The 17,946-nt window shown below is 42.3% G+C and overlaps 1 protein-coding gene across 1 annotated transcript in view; it reads right to left on the bottom strand.

Moving 5' to 3' along the window:
- cdh23 (cadherin-related 23) overlaps positions 1 to 17,946 on the bottom strand; it is a 275,500-nt gene that overhangs the window by 219,593 nt on the left and 37,961 nt on the right. Inside the window, exons 3-5 of the mRNA XM_037677972.1 lie at positions 3,695 to 3,837; positions 3,364 to 3,411; positions 2,963 to 3,055 (exon numbers count right to left, since the gene is read on the bottom strand). Of these exons, the coding sequence (XP_037533900.1) occupies positions 2,963 to 3,055; positions 3,364 to 3,411; positions 3,695 to 3,837 (284 nt within the window). The remainder of the gene's footprint in view (positions 1 to 2,962; positions 3,056 to 3,363; positions 3,412 to 3,694; positions 3,838 to 17,946) is intronic.

Genomic DNA, 17,946 nt, shown 5'->3' on the forward strand with positions numbered 1-17,946 from the left:
CACAGACGCAGGTGATTCTGTGCTGCTTGTCCTATTGGACCTTACATCTGCTTTTGACACCATCGACCACAATATCCTCATTTCTAGACTGGAGCAGTGGGTGGGCATCACAGGGTCAGCCCTTAAATGGTTTGGGTCCTACCTCTCTGACAGAACCTTCTGTGTCAATATCAAAGATTTTAGTTCGGCATCGACCGCACTCCAGTGGGGGGTACCGCAGGGGTCCATCCTCGGTCCCCTTCTCTTTTCTTTATACCTGCTGCCACTAGGTGCTATCTTCCGCAAACACGACATACCCTTTCATTTCTATGCCGATGATTGCCAAATTTACTTCCCCCTGAGGCACAGAGGCACACACTCTTTTCAGCCTCTTCTTGACTGCCTGGCTGACATCCGGGACTGGATGGCTTTAAACTTCTTAAGCTTCAATGAGAAGAAGTCTGAAGTCATGCTGTTCCATCCCAGTGGCTCACTCGTGAACTATGACATTGACCTATTCTCTCTAGCCCCGCTAGAGAAACAAAAGGTCACTAATCTGGGGGTGATAATGGACCCGTCCTTAAAACTCAACAGTCACGTAAACATGATGGTCAAATCCTGTTTTTTTCAGCTGAGACGGCTGTCTAAGCTGAAGCCTATACTCAACAAAAAGAACCTCGAGACAGTGATCCACGCCTTCATAACATCTAGGCTTGATTACTGCAATTCACTTCTGTTTGGAATCAGTCAGTCCTCCATTGCTCGTCTACAACTGGTCCAAAATGCTGCAGCCCGATTTTTAACTGGTACAGGCTATAGAGAGCACATCACGCCAGTTTTGGCCTCCCTGCACTGGCTACCCATTCACCTTCGGATCCAATTCAAAATTCTCATGTATGTTTTTAAATCACTGAACAGTTCCGCCCCATCCTATCTCACTGATCTTCTGCAGCCATATGTCCCACTGCGCTCTCTGAGGTCAGCAGACCAGATGCTTCTCTCAGTCCCAGAAACCCGTCGTAAGCTCAGAGGTGACAGGGCTTTCTCTGTTGCAGGTCCACGACTGTGGAATGAGTTGCCACTGAGTGTCCGGCAGGCTCCCACACTCTCAGTCTTTAAGTCTCGCTTGAAGACCCACTTCTATTCGCTTGCCTTTAACACGGTGTGATTTGTTTTGGTCCGGTCTGTTCTCTACTCTGTTGGCCATTTTAGTTAGCTTCTGCTGCTATTTGTATCTGTATTTCTATTTTATGTTTTCCTGTCTGCTGTGCATGTTTGGTTCTTTTGTACAGCACTTTGGTTGGCCTTGTTGCTGTTTTAAGTGCTATATAAATAAATTGGTATGGTATGGTATGGTATGGTATATAATATGCTAAAGAAATGAGGGTTACAAATTCTTATTGTGTTTACAAGATAGTAAGTTTGTTTGAAATGTTTAATATAACAACTCTAGATTAAATATATCGATCAGGGGTCTGCAACCTTTAAAATCAAAAGAGCCATTTTACTCCTTCGTTCACTAAATTAAAAGTGTTCAGAGCCACAACAACATGCTACAACTGTGGTTATCAACTGGTGGCCCGTGGGCCACTTTAGGTTTGTTGGAAGGGGCTTTTGTGGCCACTAGGGATGACATCATAAAAATAAAATTACTAATAATTTATATTTTTACCAGATTCTTTTTAATTAATAAAAACTATGAACTATGCAAACCTAGGTAATTCTTTTAATTGTAGAAAAATGAATTGAGCATAGAAATAAAGCATAAAGTTAAAGTTTTACTCCTTGTACTTGTTCCAATATTCACATATTTGCAAAATAAATGACAGGAAAACCACTAAAACCAGTTGTTTTTTTGTTGTTTGTATAACAACCAATTCAGTTTTGGTCAAAGCTTGAAAGAGCCGCTGCAGAGGAACCAAAGAGCCGCATGTGGCTCCAGAGCCGCAGGTTGCAGACCCCTGATATAGATCAACAGATTTGTCTCACTATTTGGCAAGAAACTGCTCAGTTTTGTCTCTGTCGCCCTTAATTAATGCATAATGAACAATTATTAATGATTTATAAAGTGTTTATAGAGGAATGAATAACATATCTATAAACTATTTATTAGCCATCTATAAGTGGAGCCTTATTGTAAAGTGGTACCCACTTTTTTACCAAACATTGAAATAAAAAATAAGAAAAGATGAGGGGAGTAAAATCTTAATTTATATGTGCACAAAACAAATCTGCATTTAGTTTCCAGGTACCAAGAGTCTCTGGAAATGTTCAAGGGGCCCTGAAGAAGACACTGCAGTGAGAAAGCTGCACACATTTAGAAGAAATCCTCCAAGTCACTCAACTATTTATTTATTTAAAAACTAAAACCTGATGTCAATGAACAGTCGTCTGAAAACGGACGCATGTTCAGGCTAGCCCTTCGCTCATTCCTCCTGTCAGAATTAAACGTCTCCGCCAAAATGAGTTAGTTTAAAGAGGATTCTACAAAAACAAACAAAAATCTTAATTGTTCACAACCTTTCCACAAAACTCAACTTCAAAATGTCCAAAACGTCCCCCTAGACCACACGTACAGCTGGGGGCCGAATCCCCACGGTGAGCTCAGTCCGAGTTCATTTTTAAATAAAACTGGATTTTAAACCATAAAACAAACTTAATGCCAACAAGTGCTGGATGTCGGGCCCCTGAGCTCTTGGCTTTCAGTGACGGTGGCCCCCAGAGCAGTTCAGGTGAATAGCCAGACGTCAAACTGAACTGTAGGTGGAGGGTTTGAGGAGACGTCGAGTCTTTTCTTGAAACGGTTCAAAGGTTTCTCTGCTCGTTTTAACGTTCACAAAGCAACTGTCCTTTTAGTAAAATCTAAATTTTAGTTCCCTGCAGGGACCGCAGGTTGTGCTCACCAGATAAGGAAGAATAATACACTTCGATCAGAGTTCATTTCCTCGGATGCAATTAAGTTGACTGTTTCTGCCATCCTTACCTCGGGGATGCGAACGCTGTACGGCTGCCCGTGGAAGCTCGGAGCGTTATCGTTCACGTCTCCAATCTGGATGTTTACTATATCTCTGACTACCTGAGGGTGGAAATAACTCGTGTTGGTGAAAATATGCATTAGGCAACACAAAGCCGAGGATCAGAGGAAGAGAAGACGGAGCGAACGTTTGAAAGATTACCCACGAGGAAGAGTGGGTTGAATGTCGGCGTGTTTGAGCGAGCAAACTGCTCTGAATGAGACAGGTGTCACAGAAGAGAGAAAGGAGAGGCTGAGAGAAGGCAAGCGAAGAAAGAAAACATTTTGATGCATGTAGGTGACGTGCGGTCAGCTTGTATTAAGGACGCCGGCGTGAGTAAGGGTCTGTCATAATAAACACCGTCTCCTACCTCCTGATTGTCACTCACGTAGAACTCAACTTGCATCTCGGACTTGGTCTGTTGGAGACAGAAGCACGCCGGCATCAACTTTTCATGCAAATGTCATGAAAAGGATAAGTGCAACAAAAGGCCCCAAAACAAAAGGAGGATTTAGAAACTGCATGAACTTTAAGTCCTTTGTGCGCTTCATCTCTTGTAAATGGTGCGGCACTTTTCACGACTCTTTCATCATCCCATAATTTACTCTTCATCACCCATTTTCAAAATCCTCTTTGCTTCCACCTCGCACATTTGCTCCGGTTAATGTGTGTGCAGTGTTAGGTGTGTGTTTGTGCGGTACCTCTCGGTCGAGTTGCTGTCGGAGCCAAACCACGCCGGTGTTTCTGTCTACAGAAAAATACCTCATGGCCTCCTCTCCCGAAACTCCAAATATGAGGGGCTCCCCCTCTGGATCAACCGCCGTGAGCTTGGTTATGGATGAACCTGCCGAAGAAGGTCGAAGATTAGCAGAAGATAAAGAAACAACTCGACTCGCTGATGACAAACTGATCGCTCCTCATCCATAGTCATGGGCTGAGAGTGATGAGACCGCAAACACAAACAGCCTAGATGAGCTCCCACCGCCGAGCGGCAGGACTCATCTTTGGGTATTCTCACTGGGTGGCAACAGTTTACAACTGGAAATTGCAAGAAAATAGGTGCATTTTCTGTTGTGTTCCCTTTGAATTCTGTTTGTGACAAGCAAACAGCGAGCCATGTGGCTCTGGTCTGAGCAGCAAAATGTAGAAAATCAGCCTTTTCTGTGTGCATCAGTTGCAAACCAGTGGTGCGGTGTCTGTAGTGTTCTAGTACTTGAGACCGGTCTTGGTCTTGAGACCGGTCTCAAGAGCACTTTTTGATGGTCTTGGTCTCGTCTCGGACTCCATCGCATTTGGTCTCGGTCTCGGACATTGAGGACTCGGGATTTTATTCCAAGACCACAGCTGTGGAAATATCACGAAATTGCCAGAATATTGCCCAGTTCATTTGTGAACATCTTTGTTTTGATTGGATGCAAAACGTACAGATACAAATCCAAGTGATAAAGTCACTCATTGCTAAATAAATTTTTTGTTACCACTGTCACGCCCACCCCCTTTCACTCGCACACGTCGCTCCCAGTGTGGCCAGGTTGGGCGGTTTACATTCTGATTTTGCTGGGAACTCTGGGAAGATTTTGTTGGATTGTTACATTTTGCCACATATTGTTAAATTACCTCGACTTGTACTGATGCGTGTTCATGTTCAAACAGTAAATATACTGCAACAATACATTGATTGGGCGGATTTTTGTGTGATGCGGCGGTTTTTAACAGATGTTTGAGCTGGAAAACCTCGACTATCTGGCAACACTGGCTGGGCACGGGAGAAGATGTCTGCCATATTATTAGTTATAAAACTGGTCTATTTAAATCACAAAGAATATACTTAATGCAACTATACGGTTATCCCTGGTCCTGAGTCTGACGTTAGGTCACTGAATGCCTGATTTCTTTATGTAGCTTGGAAAATTTATAAAAGCTGGTATATTCACTCAAAAGCAAACTTAAAGTTGCAGTATGTAACTTTTATTAAAAATATATATTTTATTCAAGGTCTTGGTCTCACCCTCCCTTGGTCCTAGTCTTGACTTGGTTTCAGGTTAGGTGGTCTTGAACACACCACTAGGTGTCTGCAGTCCAGTGCAGCGAGGAATGTCCAGATCTCTATATTGGAGGAACCAAACGGCTTCTTCAGACAAATGGTTCAACACAGGAGAGCCAGCTCTTCAGGACAAGACTCAGCTGTTCACCTACACCTCAAGGATAAGGGGCACTCTTTGAGGACCAGAATGTTCATTTTGGACCAAGAGGACAGATGTTTGAGAGGGGGGTGAAGGAAGCCTATGTGAAAAGAGAGAAACCATCTTTAAACGGAGGAGGAGGCTTCAGATTTCAGCTTTAGAAAACCTGTAATGGAGCTTTAGGTCTGATACCCAGCCGGTTTCACGCCAATCAAGACCTTCATCCATGTGACCAGAGTGGCCCCAAAGACCCGAATGAACCTCAGTGTTTCCTCTACTATTATACAAGCGGGGCGTAATTCCGTTTTTTCAAATGTTGTTCATTTACACCTTAGGGCCGCCTTACTTAACACAGCATGAAAGCACAAGGAACACCGAGAGGCATTTTTATTTAAAACTACAGCAGGTAATGTGCTTCATTCATCACAGGCAGTACCATTCAGACCAGTTCAAGGATCAAAGCTGGAGGGTTTTTTTTTTCCCAGTTTGGATGATCTATACATGACATCAAGGACCAGAACGTTGTTGTGGGATGATCTCAGGTTTAGATATCGTGCAGTTCACATTTTTGGTAGCTTTAAACTGCTGCAATTTCTATTTTAACTAAAAAAAAACTGATCGATACGATATGAATCAACAGCAGGGGAAACTCATGGAAAAAACAAAATCAGGATTAACCATAGTTTTATGACAGGCATGAAAGATATTACAGTCCAACAGACATCCCGATCCATCTCATGTATCCAGGAGGATTCATGACCTCTCCAGCGAGTTCTGGGTCAGATCTCTGAGGTCTCTTCTCAGTGGGACATCCCTCAAAACTTTCAAAGAGAGGAGTCCAGGAGACAACCTAGTCAGATGCTGAAACACCTTCACTGACTCTTGTTTAGTGAGGAGGAACAGCAGCTCTGCTCCGAGACCCCTGAATGACGACGCTCCTCGTCTCATCTTAAGGCTGAGCCCAGCAACCACAGAGCACACCAGTTTCAGCCACTGGAATCCAGGATCTCGTTTTCTCAGTCATGACCTGTACCTTATGGGCAAAGGTGAGAGTTAGAATGCAAGCTTGGCTTTTAGGCTCAAATCCTTTTTCAACACAACAGACCAGAGCAACACCTTCATTACTGCGCAGGAGGCCCTAATTCATTCTTATATATCCTGCTTTATCTCATCATCACTCCATCAATCCAGGACACAAAGATACTTCGAGCCGCCAACCTTTTTCTGGTCGACAACCATGGGCTCAGACAGAGGAGGGGAAGTAAGGAGCTGAACATCACTAAAAGTCTGACCTCTGAGAATCCCCGCCGATATAGACATTCAATTACCAGTTCATTGTTGAAGGTTACTGAAGACAAGTCTATAGCTGGAAAAAGACGCCAAAACGGATCATGTGAACTTTGAATGTAGACATGCATGTCCTTTAGTCCTCCTCACATAACTTAGTCCCACAAAAGAAGTGAACCCAAACTAAATCAGGCCTGTCACTTGTGGACCAAGCCTTTTTAAAGAACGACCAATTAGGCTTTACAATCACACTCCGCTCCGGTTTTATTAATACACCCCATTTTCCTATGAAAAGGTGGCAAAAATGACTAATTAATATAACGATTTATGAACCCCTTTCATTGTAGTCTAATGAGATTTATGCAAATTCAGCAGCTTTCAATATGAGTTATAATTTGGTTGGAGACGGTGCAAATTAAGCATTTTACCTCGGAGTCATCAATAATGTTTTTTCTCCTCCCTTTGGCTTTCTCGGCTGTGAAGGAACTATCTGCTCCTCGTAGACGACAGATACTTGAGTGAATGATAACAAACGTCATTTGATACGACTTCATATGAGAGTTAGTTACGTAAAACATTCCTCTAGTGGGAAAATTATACTTTATCTTGAGCAGAGAATCCCAACAGTATCCTATAAAGAACAGCTGTGGAAAGTGGTGACTGGACTTGTGAACTGCTGCAGGTACCGTACAGGCAGCTTTAGCACTCCGACAAAAAAAAAAAAAATCAGAAGTGCAATGAAACCGGTGCCTGCAAGGACAAGATCAAATCAAATGTGTCTTACATGATGCCATGATGTCACCCGTGTACTCCTGTGCTGTCAGGTTCTCTTGTACCAAGGTGACTTAAAGCCATACAAACACTTATCTCCTTGCATTACCTCATTTCAGTTCTAGGGAAATGGACCAGCGTTCCTCCTTGTACCATGAAACCAGATACCAGGAGTAACACTGTACTCCCCACAGCATTAGTAAAATTATTCCTCTCCTCTCGGTATCACCTCATGCACACAATAATCACCTAGAGTGAAATAAATCTTACTTCTAACAGACAAAGCGTTCAACAACTAAGCTCCATCTTATATTGAAGATCTTATTGTTCCAACAAAGTTAAGTCAGGTCCTCTGGACGTCTTTCATCCAAAAGACTTCTGAACCACTTTGGCCATGGTTGCCTCAGAGGAGTCGATGGGGGAGAGGGTGGACTCCAGAAACCATCTTACCACCATCAAACTGGTTGGCCCACCATATGAGTGTGCTGCTTATGGGACTGAGTTTGTTGTGGCTCCTCGGACGATGAAGTCTTTTGGATGAAAGACGAAACATTTCAACACAAAGAAACCGCCCAGAGGACCCGACTTAACTTTGTTGGATTATTTACCTGGATCATTGAGCATGAACTTTGATCTTATTGTTCCACATTTTCCAAATAGAGCACTTTGCTCTCAGACTGAGGGTTTACTTGTGATTCCTAAAGTTTCCAAAAGTAGAATGGGAGGCAGAGCTGTCAGTTGTCAGGCTCCTCTCTTGTGGAACCAACTTCCAGTTTCTGTCTGTGAGGCCGACACATTGTCCAGTTTTAAGATTTTCCTTTTTGATAAAGCCTATGGTTAAAGTGGGCTTGGGTTTCCTAAGGGTTCTGCTCCTATAGGATTGGACTGATGGAGGCCAAACTGACCAGATTTTTCTCGCTCTGCTGCTGTCTTTATGAACCAACTCTCCACAGTTGTAATCTGTTGTTATTAACCTATCCTCCCCCCCCCCACGCCCCACCCAGAAACTCCACCAGGACTAATTTTTTATTTGTCTGTCTCGTCCTCTCAAACCCCAGCCAGGTGAGGCAGTGGGCTTTCTACCAGCTAAAATGGAGTCATTCCTTCCTACTGTCACCAACAAGCTGCTCAGGATTGGAATATGAGGCGAAGTGACAATCCAACACAATCCGCTGGTTTCCTCAACTTTTACCAACCGTCATTTCAGAATGTCCCGTAAGTGTTTATATCAAATCATAACAGGAATGAAATTATTAACACTGAAGTTGCCTTTAGATGACTTCTGTTAAATTTAAATGCAATACCAATCAAAATGTCAATTGCTGGTAATGTTGTGCATCTATGAGGCATCCTTTGTGTCCGTTGACCATCATTCACAATTTTGACCATTGGATGCACTGGCAACTGCCTGATAACACTAGCAATGCTACCACTCCCCTCATGGCCCATTTGAGATGTACAAAATTAAATAAAAATAAACTTGGTTTGCACAGGTCTGCATGTGTGCCGTGTGTGTTGATACAGCAAACATTCCTCTTCCGCTTATCTGTACGACTGAAGCACCAAGCCTCGACAAACGACGGTGTTTAGCGGCAAGTGATGATAGTGGTGCGATAATGAACGATGCAGTGTTCATTAATGGACACCTCTTCCTCTCAACTCTGCAACAAACACTGCATTCATGACAAGAGCAACAAGCTGAAGGATTCTTCCACGTCACCTCTCTCTCGTATTCTAAAAAAAATTCAGTCTGGTCCTCTGGACATTCAAAAACGAAACAAAACAAAAAAATTGTAGAAACTGAAGAAGTCTTTCGGATGAAAGACGAAACGTTTCTACAATTATTTTGTTTTTTGAATGTCCAGAGGACCAGATTTATTTATTTATTTATTTATTTTTCTACCTGGATTATTGAGCATGCATCAGGATCTCTCTCGTATTGTGCTTTCAGCCTCTGCGTTTCTGAGCAGAGCTGCAGCAGAGCAAACAAATCAGAGGCACTGTCGGACACGGGATGCACACAAAACATCGGAGGCGAACTAAAACACTTTCCCACCACATTTCTCATTGGACTTGATCATTTTGTTTCTGCATCTAGGTCCACTTGCTCTTTGAAGACGCCAAACTAATTTGACAGTTAAAGTCCATGCTCAATAATCCAGGTATACAATCAAACATTTTTCAGTCGGGTCATCTGGACAGTTTCTTGAAACTTTCCAGATGACCCGACTGAAAAATGTTTAATGTGACAGTTCTTATCCATGGAACCTAAAACTAAAATCTTATATTTGTAAAAATAATAAGAATTTTTAAAAAAAAGCAAAATGGAGACTAACATTTAGTTTTGACTAATTGGGCAAGATATTTTACTGATTTAGGAGCAAATACAATAAAAAGTGCTATTTCCATAAAAATTTTATGGACTGACAAATTTTGAGAAACCTAAAAAAGTGGAAGTTGAATGTCTTTCTTGAAACTCGCTGAAACTGAGCTGTTGAAGCTAAAAGAAGCCGAACATTAGCTAAAGGCTGACATGAGCAAAACGCTAACTGAAAGCCAAAAGTAGCAAAACACTAGCAAAACGTAAAAATATTCAGAAGCATAAAGTATCATAAGGCAAGAAAAAGTAGCACAAACATGGCTAATAACTAATTGTATGAAAAACCTAGTCATATGAATAAACAAAAAGGCTAGCTAAAGTATTAAATGGCCTGCTAAAAGTGATTAAAGACTAGTTAAAATTACAAAAGATTGGCTAGCAGCTAAAATTTGAAAAAAAGCTAACTAAAGGTAAAATGTAGCAAGTAACAAAAAGCTAACAAAAGAATGGTAGCTAGCAGTTAAAAGTAGCAAAAGGCTAAGTGTAGTATCAAAAGGCCAACTAAAAGCAAAAAAGTTAGCTAAAAGTACCAAATGCTAGCAAAAAGTAGCACAAATGTAGCTAATAGCTAATTGCATCAAAAGGCTAGTCATAAATAAACAAAGGGTTTAAAGTATTAAATGGCATGCCAAGTGATTAAAGACTATAGTTAAAAGTTGCAAAAAAATTGGCTAACAGCTACAATTTGCAAAAAGCTAACTAAAGGTAAAATGTAGCAAGTAACAAAAAGCTAACAAAAGAATGGTAGCTAGCAGTTAAAAGTAGCAAAAGGCTAATTGTAGTATCAAAAAGGCCAGCTAAAAGCAAAAAAAAAGTTAAGTAACAAAAGGCTAGCTAAAAGCAGTATAATGGTAGATGAGCTACCTAAAATTCTAAGACTCAAGGTGGCTGCATGTTGGAGCAGCTCTGTTACTTTCATTCTGAGAATTTGCTTTTGGAAACTTTAATTCCTGGTTTTCCGGATGTAAATCACATTTTTTGGATGATTGTTTCCTCTGGTGTCAGATGCTGTGCAGCTGGAAGGATTTTTACTGAAACTTTTTTAGTTTTGGACATTTGTTATGATGCGTAACCATGGCAACAAGGCAGTTTTCTACAACAACAGCAGCTGATTAACATCTCAAAAGCTCAAATAATATCTCAACTACAGCCCCAAATCTCAAATGAGTTGAAAAGGATGTTCTGTGGATGCATTCTCATCTACCTGCCAGCTGTGCTCGAGTGCTTGACCACTGAGATCCTGGAACTAGCAGGAAACACGGCTCATGACAGCAGAAGGACAGGATCGTCCCTCGGCACCTACAGTTGGCTGTCCACAGCGATGAGGAGCTCAGCAGACTGCTGGGAGGAGTTCTGCCCGGCATTCAGGCGGTCCTGCAGCCCGGGGGAACAGAGAGGCCAGCCGAGTCTGGGTGGACTGATCTGCAGCCAGTTTCTTAGGATCCACTGTGGGATGGACCTTTACAAGAGATCCTTCCTGCCTACAGAAATCAGCATCTATAACGTCTCTTAATGAAATGAGGATAACGAGTTACAACAACAAATAATTTCCCTTTGGGATTAATAAAGTATTTTTGAATTGAATTGAATTGAATTAAAGGCAGAGTGGGTTTGCTAAAGCAGATTTCAAAGAAAAACTTTTTTTTTTATTGGATTTGTCAATGTGTTTCTATGAAGATAATCTTTGTAATGAAGTCTAAAAGTGTAAAAGTTACAAAATTCAAGAGTCAAAGCACCCATCTGAACGAGCTGAAAAAGTTTTGACGTTCGAACGAACAAAGTGGAAAAAACAAAAAATCACTAAAATGAGCGAGAACTGTGTGAACGCTGAATCAACATTTACATCCGGTCTAAATTTCAACCAGTTGGAGAGCGGAGCACGAAGCTAAGGATGAAAGTAAAAGTTATAAAGGAGGAACATTTCAGACAAGTGGTGACGTTCGTTAGAACACGGACGCTGATTAATGTAGTCGGTTTCCAAAAAGTTGGACAAACTGCTGTTGCTTCGCTCTGTTGAGGCTGAAAATCTTACAGGCAGAAAAGTACGACGTGAAAAAGGCCCAGAGTGAAAGACAAGACGAAACACTTTATAACCTGAAGACAGACCCTGAATATTTCACTCAGTCCAACATTTTAGGAGCTATGGAGCAGGCTGTTGGAGAAGAGGCAGCTAAATCAGCCGGTGGAGGACATCAATCCCAGCTGGATCAATAGGAGCTGCGTGCACGTTAGACAGGGACTAGCCTCTGCCCTGCCCCGAGGTCCCGGGCTCCTCAAAGGAACGAGGCTGTGGGCCAAAGCCCAGTTTATTAGTGGGCGACGTGTCCAGACTTCTCGTTCATCTGAGTTCTGATTCACCAGGACAGCTGCTGTCAGCTCCGCAATTCCAGACACGCTCTGAATTATAGCGCCGAGTTTTATGGAGCACGGGGGCTTAATGGGTGCACGGGCAGCGTTCGGCTGTCTGCCACTGCAGGGGCAAACAAAAGAGAAGATGAAGCCACCGAGATCAATGTTCGGCCTCACCCGGTCCAGAGGACCGAGCGGGGAGATTCTGGATCTTTACTCCTCTGCATTAAAAACTTGACGAACAGTCTTCGGGTCGGGTCGGGGCGACTCGGGGCTGACGTGAAGCAATCGGCCGGCTGATGAGTCAGAGCGGTGCCACTCATGTTACGTGTCGGTGCTGACAGAGAACCTTCAAACAGCATCAGCCGAGTCGAGTCACTGCGTCTCATCGGTCACGCTCTTAAAAACGCTCCCGTAAGCAGCCGCTGCTTCAATTAAAGGCCCGGCAGTCCTTGAAGGAATGCATATCGCCCGCCACCTTTAACACCAGAGGTGTAGGAATACCAGCGTTGTTTTAGTCAAACCTTTAAAAAGTGACTTTTCACACAGTCTCGTGCAGCTCTCACGCTCGGTACATGTTGTGGACGACTCTCAGCTACTACCACAATATTACCTCAGTATCTGTAGATTTGACCAGTGGCGATTCTAGAATCTGACCTTCAGGGTGCCTCAGCCCCCAGTGTAGACTGTAGATGAACAGATGCTCAGATATATTCATCAATTAACGCGGATTCCTCATTTTTCTGAACTGAATAAAACGTGCATTGAATTTAATGAAATGCAAACGTGAGACGTCATTTATATTTGACCCATCAAAATGAATGCGGTCATTTATTTACAGAATCAAAGTTTAACATCAAACATTTACATTAATTTGGCAAATTATGAAAATAACAACATAAGCAATCAATCGGGAAAAATCATACGGCCATGATTTTTCCGTTGCTTCACCACAGACATTTATGAAAACTGTACAACTATGATCTTTTACCCACACGGATGTGGATGAGCACTTTACACAGACATTTCTAAAATATCTGGAAGAATTTCTACTTGAGAGGAAAGTTTAAAGGGAAAGAAGTTAAAGGGAGTAAAGATGGTATGGGAGGGGAAGTGTTCACCAGAATTGACACTCTCCATCAGAACCCAGCTCTCCCCGGTACGCTTGGTAGGAAACTTGACTCATTACCTTTCTGAGACTAATCAGCAGATATGGAGCTCCGTTAACGCTACCTGTCCAGCGTCTCCTTAGGATGCTGTGAATCGTCAGAAGTAGTGGCGAGTGAAAATGTTATAATCCCATGGAACTCGGAAGAGCTCTGTTGTCATGTCAGGATCATCCCGTCTCTCACAGAACTGGGCTTCTCTCACAGAACTGGTTGAGCTGTGTATCCAGCAGAACTCCAACAGCACTCCATCAGAACTGCACAGAACTGTCCCAGAACCGTTCCAGCACCATCCCAGAACTTCTAACAGAACTTAGTAGAAAACTGAGTAGACCAGGAAGTACCGACATTTTAAAGAGCTGTTTTTCCGGTCCATCTGGGAGTATTCCCATTGGCCAGAACCGACCAGACGGGGTGTGTTTTGTGACGTAAAAGGTTAGAATGCAGCAAGAATTGTTATGGAAAGATCAGAAATGTTCTCACAGACAGAGAGAGTTTTGTTTTGGCGCGTTTCAGAAACAGGTGCAAAAACCTCTATATTTATGTCTGAGAGGATTCTAAAAACATGACAGTTCGTTCCAACAACTTGTTTTGCGTTTGACTCCAACCTTGGACCAACTTACACTTGCTCATTCAAAGGCAGAAATCAGAAAAGGCATAATTACTCTGTAACAGCTTTGACATGAATTCTAACTTTGCATGAGAAAAAATCATTACACAGTTAATAAAATTGATTAGTTCACTGCAACATCTAAAATGGTTTGAACTAAGACACTTTGATTATCAACATTTGTAAAATAGTAATGATAATAAAAAGAGAGTGTTCTTTTCACTTGAATCTTCAAGAAAGAAAGTCTCAGGATGGGTGAACCTGTATTTCTGGATTCAAATCAATAAAATGACAGTTCCTGTCCCACAAGGTTCTTAAGGTCAAGGGTTTTGACCTTAGGCTTAGTCGTGACACCAGATTAAGTTCACTACAAGACAACGGCTCATGGCTTGATCAACGCAGTGCCATTGGTGTCAGAAGCATTTGTAAAGTGTGGGGGGACATACTGGTAGGGGGGTCTGGGGGTCCTCCCCAACAACATTTTGAAAAAAACTCAATGCCATTTCCTGCATTCTGGTGTATTTTAACAGGTATTTAAACATCTACGTTTACCTGGGCAAGTAAACACATGATTCAATAACTATTTTAGAGAGCAACAAGAAGTAGCGCTAAGCTAGCGGCCCGCAATACAGATGTGCTAGCTAAGATGCTACAGACGTAGCCCTCCACTTTACATTACACAACCTAATAAACACTTTGTACAACATCAGTTTAGTTTTAATTGATCATAACAAGCAAAGACTAAACTTACGCAACCAGAAGTTACAACATATATCTACATATAACACACACAAAGCCAAACACAACTAGCTTCAAACATTAACCTTTAATTTAACTAGTACGCATAGAATGTAATTATGACGAAAATGGAGGATTTACCTGCAGTTACGTTCGTACAGATGAACATGTGGTACTTCCTGTTTATAACTGTTGCATTCAGCTGATCGTGAGGTCGGCCGCACGACTTTATCATCTTTTATATTTTTCCAGACTAAGTTTTTCAAATGTAATAAAATGTATTCCACTCTCTAAACTCTCAGGGTAACGCTCGTTTGAATTACATGTTCTCCACTGACAACGTTTAATCATTTTTACTTATTATTTTTCACTAAATCCCTCTGATCACAAAGCGTTCTTAATGCAAAACACAGACAGAGTTCTCGGAGGAAAAGGGGGCGGAGCTCCTGCAGGTAAGGGGAGTTTACCTTTGGGACAAATTGAGATCGCCGATTGGTCAGTCACTGACAAGCCTACTGGACTGATTGACAGATGGCATCAAGGATTTTACCGGCCCTTTTAAGAGCGTCATCATTTATTCCATTTTTATTCCAAATTTATTCAATATTTTGGTGAATCTAAGGTTTGAGGACATCAAAGTTCATGCTCAATAATCCAGGTAAAAAAAAATCAATAAAGTTGAGTCAGATCCTCTGGACAGTTGCTTTTGTTGTTGCAACGTTTCATCCTTCATCCAAAGGACTTCATCAGTACGAGGAGCTGCAACAAACTCTGTCCCATAAGTGGCTTACTCACATAGCGGGCGAGGACTTTGGGGAGAGGGCGGACTCCAGAAACCATCTCATCACCATAAAACTGGTTGGTCAACCCACTATGCGAGTAAGCCACTTATGGGACTGAGTTTGTTGCAGCTCCTCGGACTTATGAAGTCCTTTGGATGAAGGATGAAACGTTTTGAAATAAAAAGAAACCAACCAGAGGACTTGATTTAACTTTGTTGGGTTTGAGAACAGTTTCTTTACACAGTCTTAATTATGGTTTATTTTTCAGGGGTGCCGAGTTAAAATCTAGGAGTGCTTGCTTTTATTGTTTGTTAGCAAAATATTAGCACGGATGTTATAGAAACTCTCAGAAAATAATCAACCGACTGACTTTTAGTCAGTCCACTGGAAGAGAAGTTAAAGCGAATTGACTTTAGCAAACAGTTACTGAGCTAAAGTTTGATGTGGTAGTAGCTGAGACTGATCCCCAACACGCCCTCTGAGCATCAACGTATGAGACACATTTGAATCAAACTTAACCATAAACTATTTGGAGACGACTCTTTTGTCTGCTAATCCATACTGGAGAAATTTAAATAAACATATTACATATTCTAACTCAAGGGGGAGTGGTGGCGCAGAGGTTAGAGAAGGTGGGCCTGTCATCAGAAGGCCGCTGGTTCGACTCCCTGGACCAACATCATCAAAATGTGGGTTGGAAAGACAAAAACACTCACACCTGCCTCCACCCTGGGCTCTTGAGCAAGGCCATTAACCCCCCACCATCTGCTCCCCCGGGCGCCCTACATGCAGCTCTCTGCTCCACACAGAGGGCTGTGGTAGCTCGGTGGTCTGTGGTTGAGTCAGGAAGGACATCGGGTGTAAAAAATAATAACCAAGTCTTTGTGCGCTGTGATAACCCCTGAAGGGAGCAGCCGAAAGAAGAAAGAAAAACGTTCCAACTCAAACATCTTCATTTATTCAAATCTCTGTAAGAACATTAAATCTAAATAGTCCTAATCCCAGGAGTGACACTAGAGCTGCATTTATCTTAAACCTCAAAGGTTGGTGTGAACTTTACACGAGTGTGAAAACAAACGCTGGATATTAGTATCGATCAGGACGAATCCACCTGAGCGGAAACCTGAGCAGTCGCTCCGACGTGAGGCGCTCGTCTGTCCGCCTGCTTCAGACGAAGTACAGAGGGTGCATCAGTGAGTCAGATTCATCAGGGATTGAGCTTCTCGTTTCAGGCTCGTGCTTTTACAAACGCTCCTCGGAGGCATCTGCGTCAACCGACCAACGCCACCCTGGTTCTTTAGAATTAAGATGGAAATGAGTTGCAATGAACTCATCATCCCCGTCTCAGCCGGCGGCGCTGCGGACTCAACGTGTCCAGACTCTGCTCACTTCTGGGAAACCACTTGGACGTGGAAACAGTCTATCTGGGATGATAAGGCCAGTGGCTGGAAAGTGAAAGCTCGAACCTCCATTTCCATACAAAGAGGGCCGAATGTGTCGGGGGCATCTTTTACAGCCCGGAATAAGATGTATGCAGATGGTTTCCATCACTGTAGGAGGACGCCGGACTTGAACAATAAGATAAAAACTAAAGAGGATGAAGAGAGAGGCTGGCAGGTTTGTTCAAAAGAGCAAACATAAACAGAAACTAGACTGTGAAAATGCAGCGTGAACACTTATTGCATTCACACGGTGACAGTCATGATGAATTCATTGCAACTCATTTCCATCTTATTGACTCTGTTGAGCCATATCTTAGCCTGTCTGTCACAAACCTCTGGATGGTTTTAGACTCTGACTTTAAGTTTAATAAACGGAGCAGAAAAGCTTCTTCCAGTTAATGTAGACCAACACGAAGCTGGACCTTCAACCACCTGGTTCAACCGCTGAACCACTGCATTCAGTGCCAGCAAGGCATGTTCGACAAATTTCAAAAATGATTTGGATTAAAAAGTGTTTCTCTGCACGGAGAGGCTGCGTTCGCCGACAGCAGGAGTGGAGAAGTTTGTTAACACGAGTCCAAAGATCTGATGGCTGAGCCGGGGTCTACAGGTCTGAACAAGGTTGTAACGTGGACGAAATGGGCCGGTTCTGGAAAAAGATGCCATCTCACACTTTCATTATGAAGGACGAAGCCAAAGCCCCTGGTTTAATCTCATCTTCATCACCTTCATCGTCATCCCTGGTCAGCTAATAATTCATCCTCTCTGGTGAGTACCAATTTAAAATTGATATATTTTAAAAGGTTTTAGAGTTTTGAAAAATGTTGAGAACGTTGCAAGAGTGTGGGAAGGGTTTTAAACGTCTTAATATATGCCTGTATATAAATACTAAAATAAACAACTACTACTTGTGTACATAATCTCACTCCATCTCATGACAATAAAGTTTACTGAATTTGAACTACTGTAACCCAACTTCACAGTTTTTCATTTATCACGATGGGGCATGGCCCCTTCACTCCGCGATAATCGAGGGACTACTGTACACTTGTAAATCAAAACTGATTACGGTATAAAGATTTTAAAATTAGCAATTCCGTACTTACATTAGTCAATTTGCATTAAATGGTTATTTTGCCAAAAATATTCACATTTTTGTCTGAAGTGCTCCCAGGTGATACAGTTAACGGCTGGCATTGCTGTTTATCCTAACTAATTAACATATTCTGTGTAATTAACAGGTTT

The sequence above is a fragment of the Nematolebias whitei genome, chromosome 1 (genome assembly GCF_014905685.2).
Source record: "Nematolebias whitei isolate Nwh7 chromosome 1, NemWhi1, whole genome shotgun sequence".
Classification (NCBI taxonomy): domain Eukaryota; kingdom Metazoa; phylum Chordata; class Actinopteri; order Cyprinodontiformes; family Rivulidae; genus Nematolebias; species Nematolebias whitei.